Source organism: Zootoca vivipara, chromosome 7, assembly GCF_965207765.1.
Source record: "Zootoca vivipara chromosome 7, rZooViv2.hap1.1, whole genome shotgun sequence".
NCBI classification, from domain to species: Eukaryota; Metazoa; Chordata; class Lepidosauria; order Squamata; family Lacertidae; genus Zootoca; species Zootoca vivipara.
Window position 1 is genome coordinate 55,817,501 of NC_142590.1, and position 24,942 is coordinate 55,842,442.

The window sequence follows — 24,942 nt, forward strand, 5'->3', positions numbered from 1 at the left end:
GAGCTTGTGTCATTTTGTGCTCTAAGTTTATATATGTGTGTTGGATCACAGCCTTTTCCAGTGGACTACCTACAGCAACTGCTCCCTAGGATTCTTGGACAAGAAGGCAGAACCAGGTAGACCTTAATCCGATTAAACAAAACATTGTATTTCTCATGTGAACTTGAGCAACAATATAACTTGTCTTTAACAGAATGTTAGCATTGCAAGAATATTGAGTTTTCATGCTGGTTTACAGCAAGCCATAGTTTACCAGGTGTGGGTGAAACAGCAAAATATCATTTGCCATAAACCAGCAGTGGGAACTTTTAATTTCATTCCACTGTGCACATGAAGAACATGCTTGAGCAAAACTTACACCTGCTTGTTTATGGCAAACCATGCTTTGGGTGTTGTATCTGACAGCAACCATTGTGTTAACAGCAGGAGTAAAAGTTGTGTTCCTGATTTGGCTTATTTTGCGGTTACACCTCACATTGCAAATAATCCATACCTACTTCATTACTTATTTAACAAGACACTTTACATGTACTGCCAGCATCACTGTTCATCCCAGTAGCTAGCAGCCTTTATAGAAAGTTAATTCTTTAGTGTCCCTTTCAAGTGTAGAAAGACAAACAAGCATAATTTTACAATTATTCTACTAAATAGGTATTAGCTTCTGTAACTGAAAAGGTGTATGAACTACATAAGGAAAAAAGACTGCTGTAATAGCTAAAAATAACTACAAAAACAACACATGTGCCTGCTCAGGAAATATCAATTAGAAAACTGGAACCTTGATAAATTCTCTTGAACTGTTTCAGATGTACCACAGGTGCAAGGCAAGAGACATGAATGCAGAAAGTGGTGTCTGAATGAGTTGAAACTTTAAGGTATTGGGCTCTAAGAAAAAGGAATCTTTTTGAAGGGGATAATTTAATTCAAGCAGAAAACTGTCGTAAACTGGCACTGGACGGCTGTATTCACACCATCCCTTTAAAGCACCCCAAAATCCTAGACACTGTGGTTTACCCCTCAAAGCTATACTTCACTGTTAAAGTACAGTTTCCATTATTATTTGGGGCAGGAGGTGTTTTAAATGTATGGTTTGTAAATAGCCTAGGTCTCTTAAATTTGCTTCTCCAGTCTGATTTCCTTGCTATTCATGCTCTTCAAACCACAAATGGGTTAACAGTTGCAGATACTTCAAATGCCAGAAAACAAAAAGTAAGTAGGAGGTTCACAGCCTGTTTCTTCCAAAGCAAGGTTCTCAAATTGTACCATGATGCCACCAATCTATTTTTGCTTACAGTGCTACAGCTGTGGCTGAAAAACCTAGGACAGTACTTAGCAATGAATAGGCATCATTTGAATACATTCAGATTTTCAAGAATGGTACCATCGCTACTGATAGAGAAGAGGCACATCTACATTTATATATTACACGGTTCAGACAATGCTTGGTGATTACACTGCTGCTACCTCTATTTCAAGAATCCAGAGTGAAATGACTTTTATAACTGAACTGCAGTGACAACTTCTTTCCACTGCAGAAGAGTAACACTCCAAATAATGACATTTGTTAAAAAATATTTATTTAAAAAAATACAATTATTTTGCAAGTCTGGTTGCACATATTAACATGATTTGCTACACTGTTTAAAGCCATCTTGCATTATTATACAAAACATATCCCTCTGTCAGTTCTTAAACAAAATAAGTAATGCGTCCTCCAAACTTTTCTTTTTTAAAAAAATTACCCTAAACCTTTTTGCACAAAAGTCTAAGCAATAGAAAATGGTCACCTGATTTTGCAGCAAAGACCTTCATTATGTTTGGATGTGCAACAGCCAATATATACTGACTTTTAATAGCAAACCAATCCACAAAAATGCCATCACTGTACAGTTCCTTGAACAGTTTTAAGACTAGCTTTTGACCGAGAATTATACTCCTGCAATAATATTGTTTCTTAAGAGGCAGATTTTTCGTCCTTTTCTAACTAACCTGTTAACATTTTGAAGGCCTCCCTCATATCTTACCCAGAGGTGCTTATATAGTCAAAACAACAACAACAACACTGAGAACATACTTAGAACTTTGGCTATTAATTGCATTACATATCAGCAATATTTTACAGAATGGCATTAACATACTGGATATATATCAAATGGTACAGATTTTCCGTTTGTTTTTTTTAAAAAAAAAATGGGAACAAAGCATCAACAACCTACTTTCCCCCAGCTAAATTCACTTATTTTCCAAATAAATCCTGTTTAGCCAGCCAAACCTTCTGCACACGGAGGCTCGTATATTGGATCCATTCTAAGATGTACCAACACAGTCCCCTCCATGTTTGAGACTGCCTGCATATTGCAGAACACACATGCAACCCAAGGTCCTCTGTACTAGAATGAGTACTTGCCTGGGAGAAGCGAGAGCCAATTTTATTTTCTCTACAACCAGCCGCACAAAGGCCTTAGGAGAAGAGCAGGGACTCTATTCCCAAGGGGAGCTAAAATAAGAAAGCCCTTTCCCTTCTGTAAACCTGCTCTGTTACCTCTTGCAAGTAACGATAACCTGAGGACCCAGCGTAACCCACTGCCAATGCTCTTCCCTGTACTAGGCCTGCTTGGGGAATGACCAATTGGAGCCCTTAAGTTGAAGGCTCAAGACAGTTCTACTTTTGATGCCAGAACTGAACAAAAGCAGAGACTTTGCTCTAGGAACAGCAGTCATTTAGAAAGCTGGGGGGGGAGGGGAGAGAGAAATCAACAGTGCATGAACTTATAAGTAAAATGGCAATTGCAGGAACATGCTCTGCCATCTTAAAACAGGTGTAACCCAAACAATAAGAGATGGAAGGCTCAGATGCGAAAAGTAATGTCCACTGAGATCCCAGAGCCACCACCTGCAGCCGACCACCTGAAACTCATCAGGAGCCTCCAAACTTGCTCCTCCTGCCACAAAATGGTGCCTATAAATGCACTCGGACTGGGAGTCTTCAAGCCTTTTCAGACACATCATTAACTCAAACATGCATTTGGAAACCCATCCCCTTGGGTGGCATCCAATGAAGTAATTGTTTGTGCAAGGGCTTCCAGTTGTGCTACAGAACGTTTCCTGCTTCTCCTCTGATGCCCCCTAAATCTGTTTTGGGGGTTCCCTAAGTCCTGTGAGAGGTAAGGGAGAGGAAGCTCCATGGCACTAACAGAACTAATTCGATGGATACCATCCTTAATTTTTACCATATATTTTTTGTACGGTGGTAGAGCTGCTGCTGCTGCAACCAGCTTCAGATAAAGTCTCCCATCATGGTAATGACTCTCAACCCACCAACTGAAAGCCAATGCACTAGATAGTGTCCTGGCAGAAAGATAGAACATTGAAGCACTTTGGAGTCCTGGAATTTATGTATAATCATCTGCTCCTTCACAATATTAATTCTGGCTTTTTTTCATTTGCCAAGTATTCCATGCTAGAGCACTATGTTCTGGCTTCTCTCATTAGCTCCCAAGCCTCTACCTTTTGCGTATTCTTAGAGATACTATTTACAAATACAAATATAGAGGGGGGAAATGCATGAATTATGCTACTGTACCCACACTGTGATGTACATAAGGCCATCTGGTAACACTGCTATAAAAAATACAAACAATATTTTAAAAATACTTTAGAACAAGACTTTTCTATACAAGTTTGAAAGACTAGTTAAAAAAAATTCTAGTATGTAGCATTTAAAAGTGGTGCAACTGAACAGCAAGACCAAAAGTCAACGCCAAGCCAGTTTCAAAACATTTCCCCAAAGAAATCTCACCACTCAAGAAGGACCAGCTAGAAAACCTGTGCATTCAACTCACTACTTGCTCCTCTGATTACACAAAGCTTCCCAAAGAAAGAGTTTCTAAAGACCCCCACATGGGAAAAGAAAAGCTTCCAGTTATTAATACAGTGCTCCACTTACGTTACGAAGCTCACGGTGACAAGATGTTCTGATGGCCGATGGCTTTAAAGCAGGGATCAGATCAATTCATGAAACAGAGGGAGGGTCCTCTCCTTTCAGGGAAAAGCTGTCACCAAATATCAGTTGTTAGAAGCAACACTACGTTCCTGCTTTTGGACTTTCTGTAGCACCCATTTAGCTATGCCGGGGAGATAAGATGTTGGATTATATAGACCAGGCATCCCCAAACTGTGGCCCTCCAGATGTTTTGGCCTACAACTCCCATGATCCCTAGCTAGCAGGACCAGTGGTCAGGGAAGATGGGAATTGTAGTCCAAAACATCTGGAGGGCCAAAGTTTGGAGATGCCTGATATAGACCTTTTAGCAGGATTCAGCAGGATTCTTGCTACTCGCTCATCTTCTGTGAGAAGCTCTGAGACCAAAATGGTTAGCCAGCTCTGATCATTTCTGAATAATTCCCATTGTGGTACTGCCCAGCCCTGAATTAAAGTGAAGAAAGCATTAATATATATCAAAGCAGATACTGGCCCATTTTGGATGTGGAGTTCGCAGCTTGCTTAAACCACTGTTCAGTAGCTGGGAACAAATGACAAAACTGTGTGCTCCGGCCTCAGCAAGCTGTTATGTCAAAAATGGGGAATTGTGGTTTAATGTTGATTTACTAGCCGGGATATTAAACTAGAGTTTGAAGATGGTTTAAGATCGGGGTGAAGATTCAGTTCCTCATTTGGGATGCAACAGCTAAAGGTTGCTTTATTAAACCAAGAAGCAAGCAGTGAAATAGTCACGCTGCTCAATTCCACCTACTAAGCTATGGTTTAGCAAGCTGGGAATTATCACTGTTAAGATTATTAGCAACTTTTACCCAAGCACCTCCAAGCAACTAACAAATATGATACACAACATGTGAAAAGCAAAATAAAGCAAAGCAAAGGTAATAAAATAATATCCCTCCATCTTTTAAGATAGGTCTAACCACTACAGCCCCTGTGGAGGTGGGGGAGAAGATGTGTATCCAAATCAGGCCACAACCCATTAATTGTACTTCAGTTTCACTTTGCAAATGACTGTATTAAATACTCTCCTCTGCCTTGAGCCCTTTAAGGACCACATCACACTTTTCTCCAGGGCCGCAGACATCAGCCTAATGCTTTCTCCACAAGAAAAAAAGGCTGCACACATTGGCAAGATTAGGAGCTGTTGTGTTCAGCAGCACTAGAATAGATCATTCCCTTGTGGCTTACTGATACTGTTTATGTTGTCGTTAACAGCCGTGGAGAATTTAAAGTTCTCTGGCATTTCTTAGAATCACAGAATTGTAGAGTTGGAAGGGGTCCTAAGGGTCTTCTAGTCCAACCCCCTGCAATGCAGGAATCTCAACACAGAATCAAAGATAATAATGGGTTCATTGCGCCCTCTCACAATCTGTTTCAACCTCAACTACTGTAAAACTTGGTGTGATGCCTGTGAATGGCGGCTGAAATCCAATACATGTGCTTGGGGGAACCGACACAAGGTAAGAAAAGGAAGTCCTTTTTGCTTACTTAGAACCTGAAAAACAACATTTAGTTTCTTGGGCATCCCTTATTCACTCTTTCTGTTTTAAAAACAAACAACAATAGCCCTCTCACTACAACACAAAGATGTGCTGTGTGAACAATTGCTTACATGCAAATAAGTATTTCAAAAGGCAATAAAATAGTTGGCAACAATATAACTCTAGCAGATACAATGAATGATTTAGGCTACCCCAAAGAATGCCAAAACTGAGCAAATGAGGTAAAGAGCAATCAGACACCAATTCATGCCAACGAAGTATGCAGAATACAAATCAGGATTGCTCTTCTCTCCTAAATAACTCCCAAATAAGAAACAGTTAACTCCCTTAACTCGGTGACACACCTGGTTATTCTTTTCAGCATACACACACACACACAAATATATACATCCAGCATTTAAAGTTAGATCAGACTCTAACATAAGTTTGCACACAGTTGAAAGCATAAGAAAAACTTCTTGTGTAAATTAAAATGTTTTCAACACATCCCAAAAAACAAAAAAGAGAACATGCATGAAAGTAAAAAGACCTGTCCAACCTTGGAACTGGCTGAAACACAAATACAGAATATCTATATTAGCTGGTTATCTCTTTTGAAACCTTGCAGAATTAAATCCCAATTTTACTAGCACTTGGATCACTGAGAGAATAGAGCTGCACCAATTCCACCCTTCAAAGGTGGCATTGGGGTGGAGGGAGGGTGCTGTAACATAGTGACTAAAAGCACGAGACAGTTGTTCACTGTAAGCCCTCCAACAACCTACCATGTCAAGGATGAAGCAGATGGCTAGTCAAGACCAAATAGAAAAAGCAAAGCCTCCACAAAATGAAGCCACGGAGCTCTATCAAATCACTTGAAACAGAAGAGCAATAGGTGTATGTATACCTCAGTCCAGTATAACAAGCCAGCTTACAACAGTGCGTCTTTTTGAGACTGGTGGGGCTAGACTGTGAAACTAGGGTAAACAAAACTGTTACCAAGATGGCCTAACTTTGGTTCACTTACATGTTTTTAAATATACATACAGCACACAGGTGCACCATACACCACACAAGAAATATTTGACGAAAGATACCCGGCCTGTTTCCTTTGGTGATGGGAGAAAGAAGACAAAAGAACAAATAGTTTTAATTGCATTCCTTTAGTGCTCAAGAAGAAATGTAAAGCAAAGCAAAACCTCGTTCTGACTTCTCTCCTACCCCCCCAATACATATGCCAAAAGCAGCCAGCCTAGATTGGCTGCTATTAAAAAGTGCTGTCATTACTTTAGCCCGTGAGGCAGAATACAAAACCCCTGTGCAAACTCGGGAACGCAGGTTGCCTCCTCTCAATTACTACTTGCAGCTATTTTTCTGCATGTCTGCATTAAACAGAATATATGGAGATATTGCACATTCAATTTAGGCACAACAGACATGGACCTTTCAAATGACTTAGCTGATCACGTCTGGACCTTGAATGACAGCAATGCACCTTTGTTAACAGACAAGAGCACACCTTCTGCTGTCTCTTTGGGTTCTAAGCTATATTACATCATTCCTTTCCTCTTACCAGAAGTGGTTTTGGAAGGGCAGTCCAAGAAATTAACTTCTGAACTGTTCTTGTGAATGTTGCATCACAAACTCTATGGGAGAAGGAGAAATTTAGTTTAGGTATTTCAGTGGGCGTGGGGGGGGGGGACCAGCCAATGTCTTCTCCTTTAGCATGGGACTCAGCCCTAGGGGAGTCTCATACATAGGTACGTATTTTGAAATTAACAGATTTTGCAGAAGCGCCTGGATGACTGTGCTCAAGTCCCTTGCTTAAAGAATGGGATGGATGCAAAGCACAGCATTTCAAGCTCCTCTCAAATGCAGTAGTTTTACCCTTGCACTGGAGGTGTCATTTCAAATAGTTGCTTGCTTTTCACACTCTCTGCTTCTGCAAACTACTAAAAGTCATCATTAAAATTGTGGTGGGAAATCTGCATTTAGTCCTTAATAAGTACAGTACCTGGTCAACACTTCCCAATATATATATATATATTTAAAAAAGCAAAACCCTGCCAAACACCTTTCCTGGTATTTATCTTACCTTTCCATCAAATAGCTATGTGACGCTACAGGTCTTGTGGTACTTTCGGGACTTTGGCCCAAATCTAGAAGATAAGGGTAGCACTTATGCAGAAATACTATGCTTCTCAATGCATCTCTTTCTACAGAGAGATAACAACTAAGGCTGTAAACATCTATCCAGGTCCCCATCATATTTTCAATTTCCAGTCATATAAGCCAGGCCGCCACTTCAGGAAGCCAGCATAATATGACCACCAAATTACATCTAAACTATCCTCATAGTGGAGACATCCAAGAACAGTTCAAGTATGGTTTAACCACTCCCATGCCACAAGATTAAGTGCAGTCTGAAAGCAGCTTTTAGCTCTTTCAGGCTATAAAGCAGCCCCCACCAACTTGCCCTTTCCCTCTCACACCCTCCTCATCAACAGGAACACTTTCAAATAACCACACATTATTTCTACTTTTAGGAGCATCAACATGCTCAAACCTTAAATCTGAGTGAGAGCGTGGCCAAAAAGAAAAGTGGATCACCCAAAGGTATCAGGGGCCAAGAGCAGCACTGACTGTTCTTTGGATACCTTATTTGTTGAAAGGGGACAGGGGAGAATAAAATAATAGAATACAAGCAAACTTTCACTGCCCAAATGTCAGATCTACATACGACCTTACCAAGTATCAAGACAACACCACACACACCATATCAGATATATGGTTACCCCAATGCCACAAAACATCAGTTGCCAGGATCTGTAATTAGAACGGTTTGCTGCTTTAAACATCAGGGTTGTTTTTTTTAAAACTACCAAGCAATATCAGACGTAAAACATCAAAATATTTCTAAAGACCAAAACGATCCATTCATTCCATGTGCTATGCATTTCTCTGGAGATGAATCAACAATTTTGGCTAAAGGATACACAGCTAGATCTTCTCTATTTACAGGCAACACCCTTAAAAATTTGCCCAGTTCTTCTATATCACCATAAAATGCTCCTGAAAAGTTTCCTCTTACAAAGAGATAATATATTTTCGTATAGCATTTCTGCATTACTAATAGAGAAATTATCAACCCTATAGCAAGCCTTTAAAAAAAACCAACCTTTTCCAAGTATTTCTTGGAATGCCAGCTTCCAATACAGATTAATATTTTGATAGGTTATACAAGAAGCAAAGGGGCAAAAGGTTACCAGTCAAAAAGGAAAGTTGTGACTGGTATCAGCTGCTGCACAGTCAATCATTGCATTCCACCCTCTCAAGAAAAATCAATAACCAAAAGAGATCCCTTTACCAAGAGAAGCCTTCTTAAACCCGAAGAACCAGGTGAGAAAAGTGATCTTGGAGAACAGTCTCCAATTAAGGCGTTTCCATAAAAATACCCTTATGTCTTGAAAGGAATTTTTGAAAAGGCATTTAAAACGGGAATAGCAAAAAAAAACCCAAGCCTGTTCATATTGTCTCTGTGGAATTGCAAACCCCATATTGAAAACCAGATTTCATCATTTCGATGAAACCTCTTTATCTTGATTTCCACCTGTCCTTTTCCCAGAAGACCATACCCTATGTCTTCTGCAAATCTGGGGAGAAAGGCCCAGGAGTGGAGGGCCCGTCCATTCCGGATATCGTAAATGGTCCATGAGTATTCAGCACCGATGGAAACTGAAAAACAGAAACAGATACTAAGATTGCACCAGTGTAAAAGGTTTTCTGTGCACTAGCATTTATCTCCATCTGGTACGCAGGCTGAGACCCTACCTGCCCGCGGACTGTCTCGCCAGAGTGGTGCATGCTCTAGTTATCTCTCGCTTGGACTACTGCAATGCGCTCTATGTGGGGCTATGTGGGGCGGAAACTACAATTAATCCAGAATGCGGCAGCTAGACTGGTGACTGGGAGCAGCTGCTGAGACCACATAACACCGGTCTTGAAAGACATACATTGGCTCCCAGTACGTTTCCAAGCACAATTCAAAGTATTGGTGTTGACCTTTAAAGCCCTAAACGGCCTCGGTCCAGTATACCTGAAGGAGTGTCTCCACCTCCATCCTTCTGCCCGGACACTGAGGTCCAGTGCCGAGGGCCTTCTGGCGGTTCCCTCGCTGCGAGAAGCCAAGTTACAGGGAACCAAGCAGAGGGCCTTCTCGGTAGTGGCACCCGCCCTGTGGAACGCCCTCCCATCAGATGTCAAAGAGAGAAAAAACTACCAGACTTTTAGAGGACATCTGAAGGCAGCCCTGTTTAGGGAGGCTTTTAACGTTTAATAAATTATTGTATTGTAGTATTTCTGTTGGAAGCCACCCAGAGTGGCTGGGGAGGCCCAGCCAGATGGGCGGGGTATAAATAATAAATTGTTGTTGTTGTTGTTGTTGTTGTTATCTTTTCCACTGATAGCTGATGTGTTGAGACTATTCATTTCAGCTGAATAATTAACAATTTAACATTACCATTTCTAAGAAGCTCAAGTCTGTTCATACTTGCCTTTTCAGCTCACTACTCACACTGTAAAATGATCTTACAGAAATGAACTAGGAGAGCAAAGCCACCAGAGATGACGTGGCGACAAATGCCTCCGTTTTTCTAACCTGGTACTATAACAGCTTGCCACAAGAGGGCGTTTTAACTGGGCCATTTTTACTAACAGTACATGACTGAGATAAAAGGCTATCCTGGGTTGAATCTTTTACTGCTTGTGAGATTATTACTTTTTATTCTGCCCATCAACAGATCAACTGGAAAACCTTTTTAAAAAGCAGCTTTGGACAGCTGTTCTTAGTTCCTGCCAGCACATAATATATTATGCCAGTACCTGTCAGCATAATATATAAATGCCACTTCAAGCTTCAAAGTTTGCTGTAGTTGACATTGAGTATTCTCTCTCTCTTATATATATATATATATAAAATCATACGCATACCTGAACCTGCATATCACAACCTTGGTTCTTTCATCTCAGCATCCATATACTGTACAAGAATTGAGTAATTTACTTACGCCATTTTAATGTACACATCGCGTCACACAAATAAAAGATACAAGCTGTACCTTAATTTTTCTGAAAGGCTTGAATAATAGTGAAAAATTGTACACCACCCTTCATCCAAAGATCACAGGGCCGTTCACAACATTAAAAAATGTACTCTTACACAACATAACAAACATACTCGATGTGTTCCTATTCAATCAGTAAATCACCTGGAATCGGGTGTGGCACTCAAAGCGAACAATTATTTGCTCATTTTACCATTGGATTATCCCAATGACAAAACTATGCTTCTTCTGCGGGATTAGCACAAGGTTTCCACTGTGCTCATGTTCCATGTTTCATTAAGTATTTTCCATTAAAAGAACAAAGCTAAAAAGAACACATTAAAAGAACATTTTCCGGTCCATTGTGCTTAAACTGGAAGGCCTCCAGAACTAAGGGTACTACAAAGTCTGGATTACAAGGACTATTGTTAGCACTCGCCCTCCAAGTCAGAATTGGAAAAGCATGCTTTTTTAAAATTCTGGTTTGCAGGGCAAGTGTTAACCACAGTTTTCTGATTCACTGTCACCGCGTCTAAAGTCACCAGTAAGCTGAAAAGTGAAAGTGAAACTGTGCAGAAGAGGAGGGAACGCAGGAACTCATGGCTTGTTTCTCAAATGGAGAACCATCTGAATTGAGATGAACTTCTAAATGAACCTATAAGAGGAGATATTTCTATTTTTGCAAATCCCGTTGGTTCTTTTACATAAGTCATCCACTGGTGGAGTAAGAGGTGTGTGGTGGGTGCAGGCCGCCCCGGGTGTCATCCCTGAGGGGGGGGTGACATCGCCGCCCCACCCCCCTGGGACACTTGCCCCGCCCCTGGGTACACAGCATGTGCGGCACTCTGAAGTCATCCACGGAACTTACCTGGAAAAGGCTGTTAGCACCTTGCAATCTTGCTGGGCTGAGAGGGGCAACTGGACTGAGAGTGCTCCAGAAATGGATACTGGAGAGCAAGGGGCTTGGGGTCAGCAAAATAGGCGTCTGTGAGACATACAAAACAATGTCACAACACTGGTTTAATATATGAACTTAACATAAGAAACCATTTAACACCTGAACTTCCATTACCAGCAATATATCTAGCAAGCATTTAACACTTCCAAGCCACCGAGGTTACCTGGGCTTAGAATCATCGCATTGTAGAGTTGGAAGGGATCCTGAATATCATCTATTCCAACCCCCTGAAATGCAGGAATGTGCAATGTATGGGAATCGAACTTGAAACCTTGGCATTATCAGCACCACACTCTAAGGAAGCCAAGGCAGTTGTTTCAGCATTAGTCGATGGCACCAGACATCCAAAATAGCAGGTGATCAAGTTTGGAAAGTCAATACTTAAGCTTAATAGCTTTTGGTGAATGTGTGCAAATCTACAATTGAACATGAGCTAGATAGAACATTTTCAAGCAAAGATGGCCACTTTTAACAGTGACCTGAACTAATTTCTGACATCTAAGCTTTGTTCATGCTGTACTCACAAAGCCCAGACAGAAGTATTTTTTTTTAAAAAAAATACCCCTAAACCTTGCTGTATACTTTCTCTCTTTGAAAGTAAGCTAGCACAGACACACTGCAAAAAGAGCATTACATTTGCATTGGCTTTTCGTGTAGCCAAACATGAAAAATCAGCTTAGGAAGTTTTCATACCACCAGGGCCGTCTTAAGCATATCTGGCGCCATGGTGTGAAGATCCTTCCGGCGCGCCCCCCCACGCTTTGCAGCGTGGCTGTCTGGTGGGCGTGGCGCGCAGCGTGGCTGCCATAAACACAGCAGCATGGCACCCCCCTGGCGGCCTGGCACCACCCAGCCTTGCCGTAGGGCTGGCCCTGCATACCACCCTTGCCAAAAAGTTCCAGAAACTTGAGGCATTCTGAACTGACTCTATGCTCTACCTCCATCATGTAAAGATCAGTGCATATTACACTAAAAACACCTCGGTCTGGTTGGCTATGTACCTGATCACAGGCAACAGGTTAGATTTCCACCCAGCTTCGAAAAATCCCTGTCTGCTCACTCATAACCTTTAGAAAAGTCAGCACACCTCTTCTGAAGAGGTCATCTCTCTGCCATGCTTCCTGTACACATACAGGATTTGGTTTAGAAGTAACGGAAGACAGGATTACCTGTGAAAAAAATGCTGGTGTAAGAGAAGCAGTAGGGAGGGAAGGGCTTAGTATCCCCAGCGGACTTGGGTCACTGCCAGTAATGACCAGAGTGGGAGCAATTTCCAGCCCTTTAGGCTTTCTAGTTCGGCTATGACGAAACTCCTTTTCTAGCATGGAGCAACCCTGCTCTTTGAACTCCAAGGCTTGGTTCTGAGAATGTTCCAGCTGCTGGCACGACACAGGCTCAGGATCTGTGTCTACAGCCAGATCAGAACTTAAAGGTGACAAAGGAGACTTGGGAGGAACCTGGAGAGGAGAAACGGAGGCTGCAGGAGGCGCAGGGGTGAAATTGGTGGTCAAGCTCGGCAAGGATGTAGACGTCTCAGTAGGAGCCGCTCTCGGTGTTACCAGGGACTCCAAAGCCTGGAGACTCTCATCTGAGCCAGAAGGGAGAGTGGAGGCAGCTGACGGAGTAGAGGGCGGCTGAGCAGCAGAGGCGAGGGGAGAGATCGGAGGCTTTTTGGAGGATACGGTCACAAATTTTATGACCGACGGTGTCGGATCCTGGGGACCTTTTTTCTCCACCGGTTTCTCAGTCGGGTTCTCCATTTTGATTGGCTTAAAGAGTTTTACACAAGAGGAAGAGTTCAGGGAGTTCAAAGTGAATGAAGAATATAGGCCTGAGTGGATATAATCATTGCGGCTGGAGGTCTTTGCACAGGGCTGAGGCTTCTCTTTCCCACAATTCTCCACGTCCTTTGCAGCATTGCTGACGTCTAACAAGCCCGTCTGAGACTCGACATCACCCTCAATCCTGCCCACTGCTAAGGGGTCCATATTCAAAATCTCTGGGTAAGACACAAACTTGTAAACAAACTTCTGGCCATTCACTTTTTTGATGATGTTCTGTGGAAACATCAAACAATAAGAAGACATCAGGCACTCCTCTCATTTGAATTCTGGCTTTGGCGGCTCAACCCAAGGACGCCCCACTTCAATAAGAAAATTACTTACATTTGAGGGCAAGCCTAGTTACATAGTTATTATGTGTTGGATCCAGGCTAAGTTGCTAACATTTAATCATCAACGACCAAGCCCCATTGATTTTAATGGAAACTAAGCTCACCCTGGGTTCTGCCTACATTTATATCCCTCCCTTTCATTTAGAAACTCAGAGTGGCTTAAGGAGGTGGGAGGGGGAGTCCTGGGTACTGTTCATCCCTGCAGTAATCAGGTCACACCCACAGTTAGCTTCAACAAGGCTACAGCATCGGCTGAATCCAGAACATTCACTGATCATGGAAAGTTTTGCCACTTCTCTCCTGTCTGGCCACCCACACACTAAGAAGCCCATCCGCAATGTGCATTAAATAATAATAGCCCTGAACTTATGCCACACATAATGGGCCCAGACTCAGTCTATTACCTACACATTCTATGGCCTCGAGTTAAAAGGCAATGAAGCATAAGCCCAAATACTGAAGATAGGCACTGTGCTTGCATCTGTGGGTGCACTGTGTTACAGCACCAAGGTCAAGTATTCAAATGAGAGAAGATTTATGTAACTTTTATGTAGCTGATGTGAAATAAGCAGCTGACATTCAGCAGAACATGAACTGCAGCCACTTCAATGCCTCTAAGCCGTATTCAGCAACACTTATTTTCTTCAGTACTTACTGAAGTACTGAATACTTCAGCCAAATTAGTATTGTAAGCTTAATGTGCAAGCCAGTGTTATCTCAACTTTAAGTTCTAATCAGCAGGCCACATTACCTCCAGAACATTTATTTTCTTATCCCATGCACCTGCACAAGGACAGTTTGCAAAATAAGATCATGAAAGTATCCCTCTTCCTTGTTCTTGGGTAGCACTGACAGCGGCATACCGAGCCTCTCTGTCACCCGGGGCGGAAACCTACTCAGTCTTGACGCATGCATCATGACGTAACATCGCTACGTCATGACGCATGCTCTACAGAGTGGTTTGCCGCCCCTCCAGCGCAAGGATCCTCGGATCCCGATCCTAGAGTGGCGGTGCGGCGGCGGCAAACCGCTCCGTAGCACTTTTCCTCCTCGCTGCTCCGCCTGAGCAGGAGGAAGCAAAAGCGCTACAGAACGGTTTGCCGCCGCCGCTCCAGCGCCTGGATCCTGATGAAAGAGCAGCAGCGGCAGCAGCAAACCGCTCCGTAGCGCTTTTGCTTCCTCCTGCTCAGGCGGAGCAGCGAGGGGCGGGCCAGAGAGCGGGTTGCCGGCGCCGGTGCTCTAGCATCGGGATCCGGGCGTTGGAGCGGCGGCAGCCTCCGCCTGAGCAGGAGGAAACAAAAGCGCAATGGAGGGGTTTGCCACCGCCACCGCTGCTCTAGCATTGGGATCCGGGTGCTGGAGAAGCGGCGGCGGCAGCAAACGGCTCCATAGCGCTTTTGCTTCCTCCTGCTCAGGCGGAGCGCCAAGGGGCGAGCCAGAGAGCCCCTCCCTGGCCCGCCCCTCGCTGCTCTAGCTGAGTAGGAAGAACCAAAAGGTGCCGGCCGACGCAGCCACTCTGTTGAATGGCATGTGAAGCAGCCAACGGAGCCTTACCTTGCCCCTGGGAGGGGCGATGCTAGGCTCTGTTTGTTGGTTGCTTCACAGCCCGGCAGCGTCGGAAGAAGAAAAAATACAAAAGAAAGCCGCAGGCGCGCCGGCTAGGCAAGATTTTGGGCTCGGCTTTTGAGGCGCCGATTGGGGGGCGCAGCCCCGAGTGTGACCCCCCCCACCTCCAGCATGCAGCCGCGCCCAAAATCTCGCTCGACCGGCGCGCCTCCCTGCAGCTTTCTTTGGTATTTTTTCTTTTTCCGACGCTGCCGGATGAAGGCGAGGGGACGGGGGTGCGGCCCCAAGTGTCACCCCCTCCAGGGTGGTACCGGGGGCAGCCCGTCCCTTACGCCCCCTAGCTCCGCCCCTGAGCACTGAATAGGCTCCTTCTGAGGGGACAGCAATGCATTTGCACAGGAGGTGGGGTAGCTTCCTATGTTGTTTACTAATATGGAAAAGGCAATGCAGATATATGTGAAGTAAAAGGGTGGGAGAGATGTAAGTCTACTTGAATTCAGATTTAAAACAAAATATTTTAGGACAGTGCCAAATACAAAATAGCATCACAGGAGTATAGCAAGTTGTAATTACTTTGTGTTTTTAAGGCTTTCATTTCCCCAAAATTTGTACTGTACTCATTTTTGGCAACCTGACAGGTGATTTTCTTGGAAAGCCTCGCTTAAACGTCAAAGACAGTTAAAACACTTAATAACTCCATAGAAGTAGTTCAGGGCCTGAAAATCTAAAATCTCAGCCACAGGAAACAGCTCTCATGATACCCAAGCTTGTATAGCATTGCATTACCCTTGGAAAACAGAAACGCTCATTAGGCTGAGGCAGAAGCAAAAGAGGGTTACACATCTGATGCAAACCAAGTGCTGGAGTTACCTTCACATAGTAATATCTGAGAGCACGACTGAGTTTGTCGTAGTTCATACTGGGCTTGTTTTTACGGATCCCCCAGAGGCGGGCCACCTCTTCCGCCTGCAGCAGCTTGAACTCTCCGTCATTGGAGGTCCAGCAGATGATATCCTTGCTCCGAGGCTCCTGGAGGAGTTGTAAAAGGAACTGCCACAAGGTGATCGCACTGTCCATAACAGTGAGCTGAAATGCAGAAGAAGAGAAGCTGAGAAGATTCTCACAGGGGTCATGCGCAATGCTTTTTTGGGGGGGGGGACACATGCACATCTCTCCTAAAATAAATGGTATGTTTGCAATAATAAGTACTGCCAGAGGAGAAACACGAGTTACCAACAGAAACAAAAGACAAAGGTTTTGGAGAGCCACATTCTCTACACTGGGACTATTTAGAGCAGGCACCCCCAAACTTCGGCCCTCCAGATGTTTTGGACTACAGTTCCCATCTTCCCCGACCACTGGTCCTGTTAGCTAGGAATCATGGGAGTTGTAGGCCAAAAATCTGGAGGGCCGCAGTTTGGGGATGCTTGATTTAGAGTCTCATTTAGTTAAATCAAAACAATTTGGAAAGCCACACTAACTAATTACATTTATCTATTAAAAGTCCCTCCATAGGTCTTTGCTTTCTGATAGCTTTGCTCATCAGAAACTGTGCCAATGCAGCAGCCAGATCAGACTCTTTGCCGAACGTTCAAAACAAAAATAGCACAAATAACACACACAAAGCAAAACAGCCACAATTACAATTTACATTTTTTGGCAAACCATGTGTAAAAGTCCAGTCTAATGGGTGGTATCTTTTCCTCTCACACAGGCCAAAGGGAGATGTAGACACAACAGAAGCTGTAGCAGCAGGAATTATCAGGTCACTATGAGAATGGAGCTGAAGTCTTGGCCCACCACTCTCCTCAAGGTCCTTTCACTAAACTAACTGCTGAGATATACAAACTGCCAGTTGCAGGGTGCAAATCGATACCCAGAATAACTTCGGTAGCATGTACATATTACTGAATCAGCACAAAAAGTAAGAAATAATTCTGTGTAGGAGATGGCGGAATGTAGTTGGCTCTATAAAAGGATTTGTAGGACAATTTATCATGACAAAACAGGGTTAAGCATTCCTAATTAAATTTTGCCTTGGGGCAGGTACTTCTCCCTGCTCCCCGTTTAGGTAGAGTCTGTCATTCCGTCTGTTTTTAATGGGACCTTGCCAAGGGAAGGACTCGTTTAAAGAACTCAAGACACACACCACACTGATATGCAAGACTAGCAGACTATACTGTTAAAAGAACAGGCCTGTGCTGAGTCTTTTAATCTGTCTTGCTGGATATTCAGAAGGAGCAGATCACAACCCCCCCCCCAACTCCACATCTGACTAGAACCAACAGGATTATCTGCCTCAAGACACAACCAGGTAAGATAACTGAGGAAAACCCAGTTTTACATGCAAAGGATCAACTCTGTCACTTTGCACTAATCCAGCTAAGAAACTAAGATTTGGTGTTTACCTTTCAGTATAGAAGCCACCTTTCTAAGGAACTGCTTACCGTTCAAGCATTTTGCTAGGAAATAATGATGTCTTATAGGTAAAAACAACAACCTATAGTTATGCCACTATCCTATAGCTAGGACAAAAATACACGTGCCTCCTCACTACAGGGATGAGTGGGAGCTTTGTGCACTAGAACACCTTCCTTTTTATACTTCAACAACTCTGATTCTACTCCAGCACAGCTGCAAAGATATTCTTATTTACTAGACCTATTAGTTGCTTGTTACTTAAAAGGTCTCCAGGTGATTTACATTTGAAAACAGAAGCATAAATTCAACTAAGTTGTTGCATGTGCCACGGAACAAGGTCTGCTCATGGAACTAAACTTTCCTCCCCTCACACACACCCCACCAGCTCTGGAGGGTTTGGGGGGCATGGAGGTTGTATTATGCAAGCATACCCCAGTCAGAGCTACGTTGAATTCCACCCCACATTACGTTGACATTTTCATTCAACACCTGGTGCCAAAAGGATGTCAGCATGGACTTACTTCAAATGGTGCCTGCACATTTTGCTTCATGACTTTCATTCTACAAGGTTAGGAGTCTAGGTCCCCTGCTGGGGACAAATACAGCAGTAGCTCCTGTACCCCCCCCCCCTTTTGATGGCTCTGTTCTTGAATATGCCAAAACAATTCTCCCTGGGTGGCCCCATTTCAATGCCATCTTTTTTTGGCACAGAGCCATTTGCTTTGTTATTATAGGGGAAAATATTTATGAATGCATCCTTATTGTAGCTTACATTTTCATTTTAAGAAAATGCTGTGATCTCAGTAAGTATTTCCGGGGAGGAAATCAAAGTTCACAGGAGAAAGGGTAGGCTTGCAGAGCTGATTACAAATAGCTACCATAGCCTTCCAGAGATCAAAGTCCTGAACGGAACTGCAAGATTTCAATGCTTTTAGCAGTTGCTTTCATTTTCCAAGTTCCTGGCTTGTATATGCACACACGCACACCCACACCAGACTTCACACCACAAAAATGAAGCCCAGCGATTTTCATACAAATAACTCATACACTGACAGAGCATCCCATCTCACAGATTGCTTTCAGAAGCATTTCTACAGGGATCTTAACGCACTCAATGAAAAGGGTTCTTAACATACTTTTCGCAACTTTTTCCAAAAGAAGAGAGGCAGAAGGATCCCCATAATAAGCAAATCCAAGTGTTTGCAGCAGTTTGCAAACATGAACCCCTCTGCCTGTTTAAGAGTTTTCAAAAATATACATTTGTTTATTTTTCTAGTTTGCTCCTACCAACCACAAAAACATCCCGCTATGTCTCCCTGTTCCAGTTCCTGCCCACAACTGCTGTCCCATCTCTTGGCGAGGTTAGCAGCAGCAAACCAAACACAACACAAAACTGGGCAGCCAGGTATGAAGCAAGCAAAGTGGAGCAAGGGGTAAAGGTAAAAGGTAAAGGTAAAGGGACCCCTGATCGTTAAGACGACTCTGGGGTTGCGGCGCTCATCTCACTTTACTGGCCGAGGGAACCAGCGTTTGTCCGCAGACAGCTTCCAGGTCATGTGGCCAGCACGACTAAGCCGCTTATGGCGAACCAGAGCAGCGCACGGAAACGCCGTTTACCTTCCCACTGGAGCGGTACCTATTTATCTACTTGCACTTTGACATGCTTTCAAACTGCTAGGTTGGCAGGAGCTGGGACCAAGCAACGGGAGCTCACCCCATCGCAGAGATTTGAACCGCTGACCTTCTGATCGGCAAGCCCAAGGCTCAATGGTTTAGACCACAGCGCCACCCGTGTCCCTGAAGCAAGCAAAGTGGAGCAAGGGGTATTTTGCCACAATGGCAATAAGAAGAGGGTGACAATGGATGAGGTTCACATGCAACGAAGCAAACGGGGATACTTAAGGAAAGATAGGACTCCCTTAGAACAGAAGCAGATCAGTTGCTGCAGGAGTAGATTAAAGCAGTGTTTCTCAACCAGTGTGCCTCCAGATGTTTTGGGACTACAACTCCCATCATTCCTGACCACTGGTCTTGCTAGCTAGGGATGATGGGAGTTGTAGTCCCAAAACATCTGGAGGCACACTGGTTGAGAAACACTGGATTAAAGTAAACTTAAACTGAGCACGGACTCTTCTTTAAAGAGGTGTTTGTTCACATGAGCATTACAAGAGAAGGGCTTGTTCTTTCCACTCCCAAACTGTAAGTTACAGAGTGTATTTTAGGAAGGGCATAACTCTGGGATAGCTGTGCATGACATCCTGTTATGACACACACAACTAGTATAGAAGCCGTGTCCTCCTGAATAAACCCTGCAGAAATACCCAACACAGTTTACTCACATTCATGCAAATACAGCCTCGGGTAACGAGAAACTTACTGTCATAAGTGCTAGAAACCAGAAGAGACAGACAACACAAAATGGGGGGACATGAACTCCAGGAAAACCATGATGAAAGATTCTGAAGAGCAAGGCAGCTGGGGAGATAACAACATATTTGAGGAACCACATCTTAAGATTTCTGCAGAAACCAGAAGACAAAACTGAGATTAAATTCCATAGGCTGGGTCTGTAGTTAAGCCCCAAGGGATGCAGGACAATATATAAACATCAGTTATGAAGAACAACTAATAGGCTTCTGCCAGTGTAGTCCAGCAGACAGATTTCAGCTGCTTGGGCCAGGAAGGCATTTCTGAATTATTGCTTAGCCAGAACTCTCACACACATTCCCTCCTTCCCTCACCTGTAAAAAAATAAAAAATGGCTGTAGTTTGGGCAGGGCTGCTTGAAAGAAGCCAGAAGCCAGCGAGATAACATGCTGTAGAGAAGCCTATGCACCAGCAAGTGGAACTAATGTAACTGGCAGCAAATGCTGACCAATTTGATTTTACTAATTACAGAAGCCAGTGGGTACAACACAGCCAAGTTTCTGAGTAGGGTTGAGAGAAGGAATGGGAAGAAACCCATAAAGCAGCTGCAACAGAGAACAGGGGAAACTGGTTAGCAGCCCCACATGGAACCACAGGGGCAGGCGATGGGGGGCCGAGCTTAATCTTGTACGAAAACCCTAGTTTAGCCCCTGGATTAATAACAAGGCAAGGCGGTTCCCCTGAGCATGGGCAGAGAGCACTTCTGCCGTCCTTCGAGGACGCAGCCGTCCGTCCCACCTAGGGAACCAGAGGCCACCCCGCGGGCTGAGCGTCTTCCAGGGCGATCCTGGCCGGGTGCGGGGGTGTGGCGACGGGGCCCGGGGAGGGACGGCGGTCCGGCCCGGCACTCACCTAGGCGGAGCCCGCCCGCCCGCGCCAAGCGGTCCCCGTGCGGCGGCAGGTGCTAAGCTCCCTGCCGAGTCCCTGCCTTTCATGGCCGGGAGTCCCCGCGGAGACTCCGAGTCCGAGTCCCCATCCCTTCGCGGCCGACACGGAAGCAGCGAGCCGCGTCGCGAAAGGGGGCTGACGGGGCAGCAGCTTTACTCCGTAGCAGGCGGACTCCGCGGTCTCTTTACGGCCGCCGTACCCGCCACTTCCGCCCCTCCACCCTCCCGGGAAAGGGAGGAATGGAAACTTGCGAGCGAAGCCAATCGTAAGGCGGCGCAGTTAGAGGGTGGACCAATGAAAACGCTCGGCCCGCCTCACTCCCGCAGGGCACTGTGGGGATTGGAGTTTTCTCCCGTCTAATAAGTGGTTGCTGGCTGCCTCTACAGGCCAGAGAGAGAGGAGTGTATGCTTGTGTCGAACGCGGGGTTTTGTCATTTTGTAATATTTATTGCATGGACTCGAAGCAAGTGGCCAGGGCGCCCGTGGAGGCACGCCCACTTTCTTGTGGGTAATCTGTTTAGTTTGCTTTTAAAATTAAAATAAAAAAATCCTTTCAGTAGCACCTTAGAGACCAACTAAGTTTGTCATAGGTATGGACTTTCGTGTGCATGCACACTTCTTCAGATACACTGAAACAGAAGTCACCAGACCCTTACGTCTAGTGCTACTGGAAGGATTTTTTTTTTTTGACTGTGTCAGACCAACACGGCTACCTACCTGTAACTAGTTTGCTTTCATTCACGTTTAATGCTATGATCATTTTGCAGAGCTTTAAAGCGAAAGACCCAGACCAAAACCCATACGAAGCATAGGAGCCAGCTCCTGGGGGCCGAGGTCCCTTTGCACGCACACTCCAATAAAATATTTGAGGGGCCAGCCCGCCTCCCCTCCCAAGTTGTTGGGCATTCCATTCAAATGGTGTCTTAAATATTTTATTTAAGTTGGCATCCCGGATGGAGGCCAGTGGTTTCTAAGCCAGAGGATGTGATTGTAGGATGGATATGTAATGATTTAAGAGGAGAGGTGGTTTTCTGCCAGTTGTCTGATGTTAGAGAACAAGCAGGAGATAACTTTCAATAGGGAAAAAGGCAAGGATTCAGAGGCAAAGGAGCATGGGTGGATATACTCTTTCAAAATTAAAATTCATGTTCTGAACAAACTTTTGCCCCCCCCCCCACCTGCCACAGTAAAAGCTGCCCTGTGGACACTTTGCCAATAAAACACTGAAACTTGTGGTGTTTTTCGATTTATTTTTCTCAATTTATTTCGTTGGTTTACAAATGGTGATGTGCCTTCCTCAAAGGCAGCGGTAGGATGAGTAGAGGGAGAACATTGGATGTCTTGCTGTAAAACCAAAAAGGTAAAGATTGATTCTGCTATACTGGATTATAGCACAAGTGTCCATAATGTCAGCCCAATTATCAAGTAGCTAAAGTGAAAATTCTAGGAGTTTACAGAGATTGCACAAAGTAGGCAAAGAGTAACTTGTTTCACAATGATTTGGTAATCCTGCTCACAATAAAGATAAAAAGAACAAGATGCAGCCATGAAAAGCCGCTTAGTACTTTAACCACTAGGTGCAATCTAGATGAAGTCAGATGAGACACAATTCAGATGAGGCTACATGCTGTTGGAGCTGTTTCATGCTTCGCACGCTAGAGCAACTGCCACTGAGTGCCAGTTTTTGTTGCAGTAAAGACCATAAACTATAAAGGAAAGGCACACAGTGTTGGCATATGTGCAGTGGGAATGCTCTGGAAGTTAAAATTGTGGTTAGACTCCTGGTACATGCCAATTGTGCATTTACAAGCTTGCCTTCTTCACACTTTACTGCTACAAACACCAGTGTGCAAGCACATAAAGAGCCTGAATTATATGTTGCTATGTTTGCATTCTACCCTTCTTCCAAGGAATTGAGGGTGCTAGGCATGGTGATTTTATCCATTAGATCCTCACAACAACCCTAGGAGGCAAGTGTACAGGAAGAGAAAGTGAGTGACCCACAATCAGTTAGGTTCATAGCAGAATAGGGATTTTAACACAGTTCCAACTAATATCACTTAAGCTGTGCTTAAGGGTTTATTTATTTAGCTTTGGCTTCGCTGACTGGAAACGGTCTAATCAAACCACGCAGATAACCAAGTAGCCCCATGTCATTCAGTGAAGCAGGCTAAATAAACACTCAAGTACAATCCTGCATATAAAATGGGACCTTGTGGGGGGCCGGACTATATTGGGGGGGGGTGATGCAAGACCGCTACGAGCCCTGATGGCTGTTTATCTATGTCTTGTGAGTGCCAGGGGCTGGCGGCAGCAGAGGGATGATGAACAGTGCGCGAAAGGGCTCCGGAGAGGGGCTGCTTAAAATGGCGGCCACTCGAGAGCTGCTGCTGCTGGCACCAACAAAGCCCAGCCCTCTTCCTCCTCTAGGCAGGGCGGGGAGAAGCCAGGGGGGGGGGAGGCGCCGGTGGCGCCATGTAAGAAAGAGGGAAAGTACCGGTATGTGCGTGCTGGTGATCCACACAGTGATTCCTGGACCGTCTGTGGGCTGGATCCAGAAGGCAATTGGGCCTGATCCGGACTGCTGACCTTCGTTTGCCTACCCATGTTCTAAACAGTCAACAGTACAGTGCATATGGGTATTATGTGCCTCGCTTGCCTTGTATTCTGCCTATGGTACATTTGCAGTGCCACACCTTCCTGAGCTGCCTTTATATGCCAAGTCACACCCTTGGGCCCACCCAAAGACATCTTCACAGGTCTAGGCCTATTTTCCCCTATGAAATGGTGGAGGTTATGAGGAAAATTGTGACATGTGAGTTCCAAGTAATTATGTGGGACAAAATTCCATATAGCTGACCCATACTTTATTGTAGTTAGCTGGAAACCACAGAGCGTTAGGTTTTTGTATTGCCGCCTCCTCCAGCACGTGCATAAATACAGTCACAGAACTCTCATGCCTCATGTAGCAGTCCGAGTGCAAGACGTCTCACACAAAGGAGCAGGCTGTAGCTACTGTGAGAAGCCATACTCTGTCCTCCCTATCCAACATGTATTAATGCAAATATAAAATAAACCAGGCAATTAAAACAGACCTCAAGAATTCCAGCCTTGACAAGTCTGACACAGATAGCCAAGCATCGCCTAAGTGCACTACATCCCTTGTCCTTGCTTGAAAAACTATTGCTGTCAGCCAGGCATTCCTTTCATTGAAGCCCAACTTGCAGGCTTCTTTGAGAAAGTAAGAATTCACTCCTGCCAGTGCCAAAAAAAGGTCATCATGCCAGTTTTATCACTGTTCTTGAAATATACTCGGAGTCAAGAGTGAATTTCATGCTCTTTATTCAGCTCATAGTCATCAAGGAGGAGAAGAGAAGACGAATGGCTCTTTTCCCAAAACCATCTGCTTATATACATTATTTACACAATGGGCCTTGCGTGATTGGCTACTTCAGGGCTACACCTGTGGGCCAATTATATTGTGGATTGACTTTTGCCTGCAGCCTGATTGGCTGCTCCTACAGGCCAATCAGGTAGCAGATTCACTTCTGCCAGCCGCCTGATTGGCTGCTCCAGCAGGCCAATCAGGTTGCGGATTCACTTCCACCTGGAGTTGGATTGGGTAGCTCCCGCTGATTCTGAATCCTATTGTTCTAGGATTCAGCTCAGTACATAACACCCCTCCCCTCTAAGTTCCAGTCCTGCCCGGGAAGTTGCATTCGTAGTCCCCAAGGTCTGCTGGCCGCCTCCGTGTGCGTTGTGGCCTGGGGTGTTCCTTGGTCAGGGGTTCTGGTTCTGGCTCGTGTTCCGAGGCTGCTGGCTGTGCCGGGGCTGTCTGGTCTGGTGCCACTGAACCACTAGGTTGTAGCTCTGGTTCCGGTGTCCTTCCAGCCTCGGGGCGCCCCTCTGTGCCTACTGCTTCT

The 24,942-nt window shown here is 44.6% G+C and overlaps 1 protein-coding gene across 3 annotated transcripts in view; it reads right to left on the bottom strand.

Moving 5' to 3' along the window:
- Positions 1-2,184: 2,184 nt before the first annotated feature.
- Positions 2,185-24,942, bottom strand: part of ELK4 (ETS transcription factor ELK4) — a 35,877-nt gene continuing 13,119 nt past the window's right edge. The window contains exons 1-6 of one of the 3 annotated variants that reach the window (XM_088674322.1): positions 20,984-21,228; positions 20,082-20,179; positions 16,154-16,369; positions 12,714-13,601; positions 11,455-11,571; positions 2,185-9,219 (exon numbers count right to left, since the gene is read on the bottom strand). In XM_088674322.1, the coding sequence (XP_088530448.1) occupies positions 9,121-9,219; positions 11,455-11,571; positions 12,714-13,601; positions 16,154-16,369; positions 20,082-20,087 (1,326 nt within the window). In that variant the 5' untranslated portion in view covers positions 20,088-20,179; positions 20,984-21,228 and the 3' untranslated portion in view covers positions 2,185-9,120. Of the gene's footprint in view, positions 9,220-11,454; positions 11,572-12,713; positions 13,602-16,153; positions 16,370-20,081; positions 20,180-20,983; positions 21,229-24,942 lie in introns of those variants that run through there. The other 2 variants (XM_088674323.1, XM_088674324.1) reach the window with 2 other exon arrangements.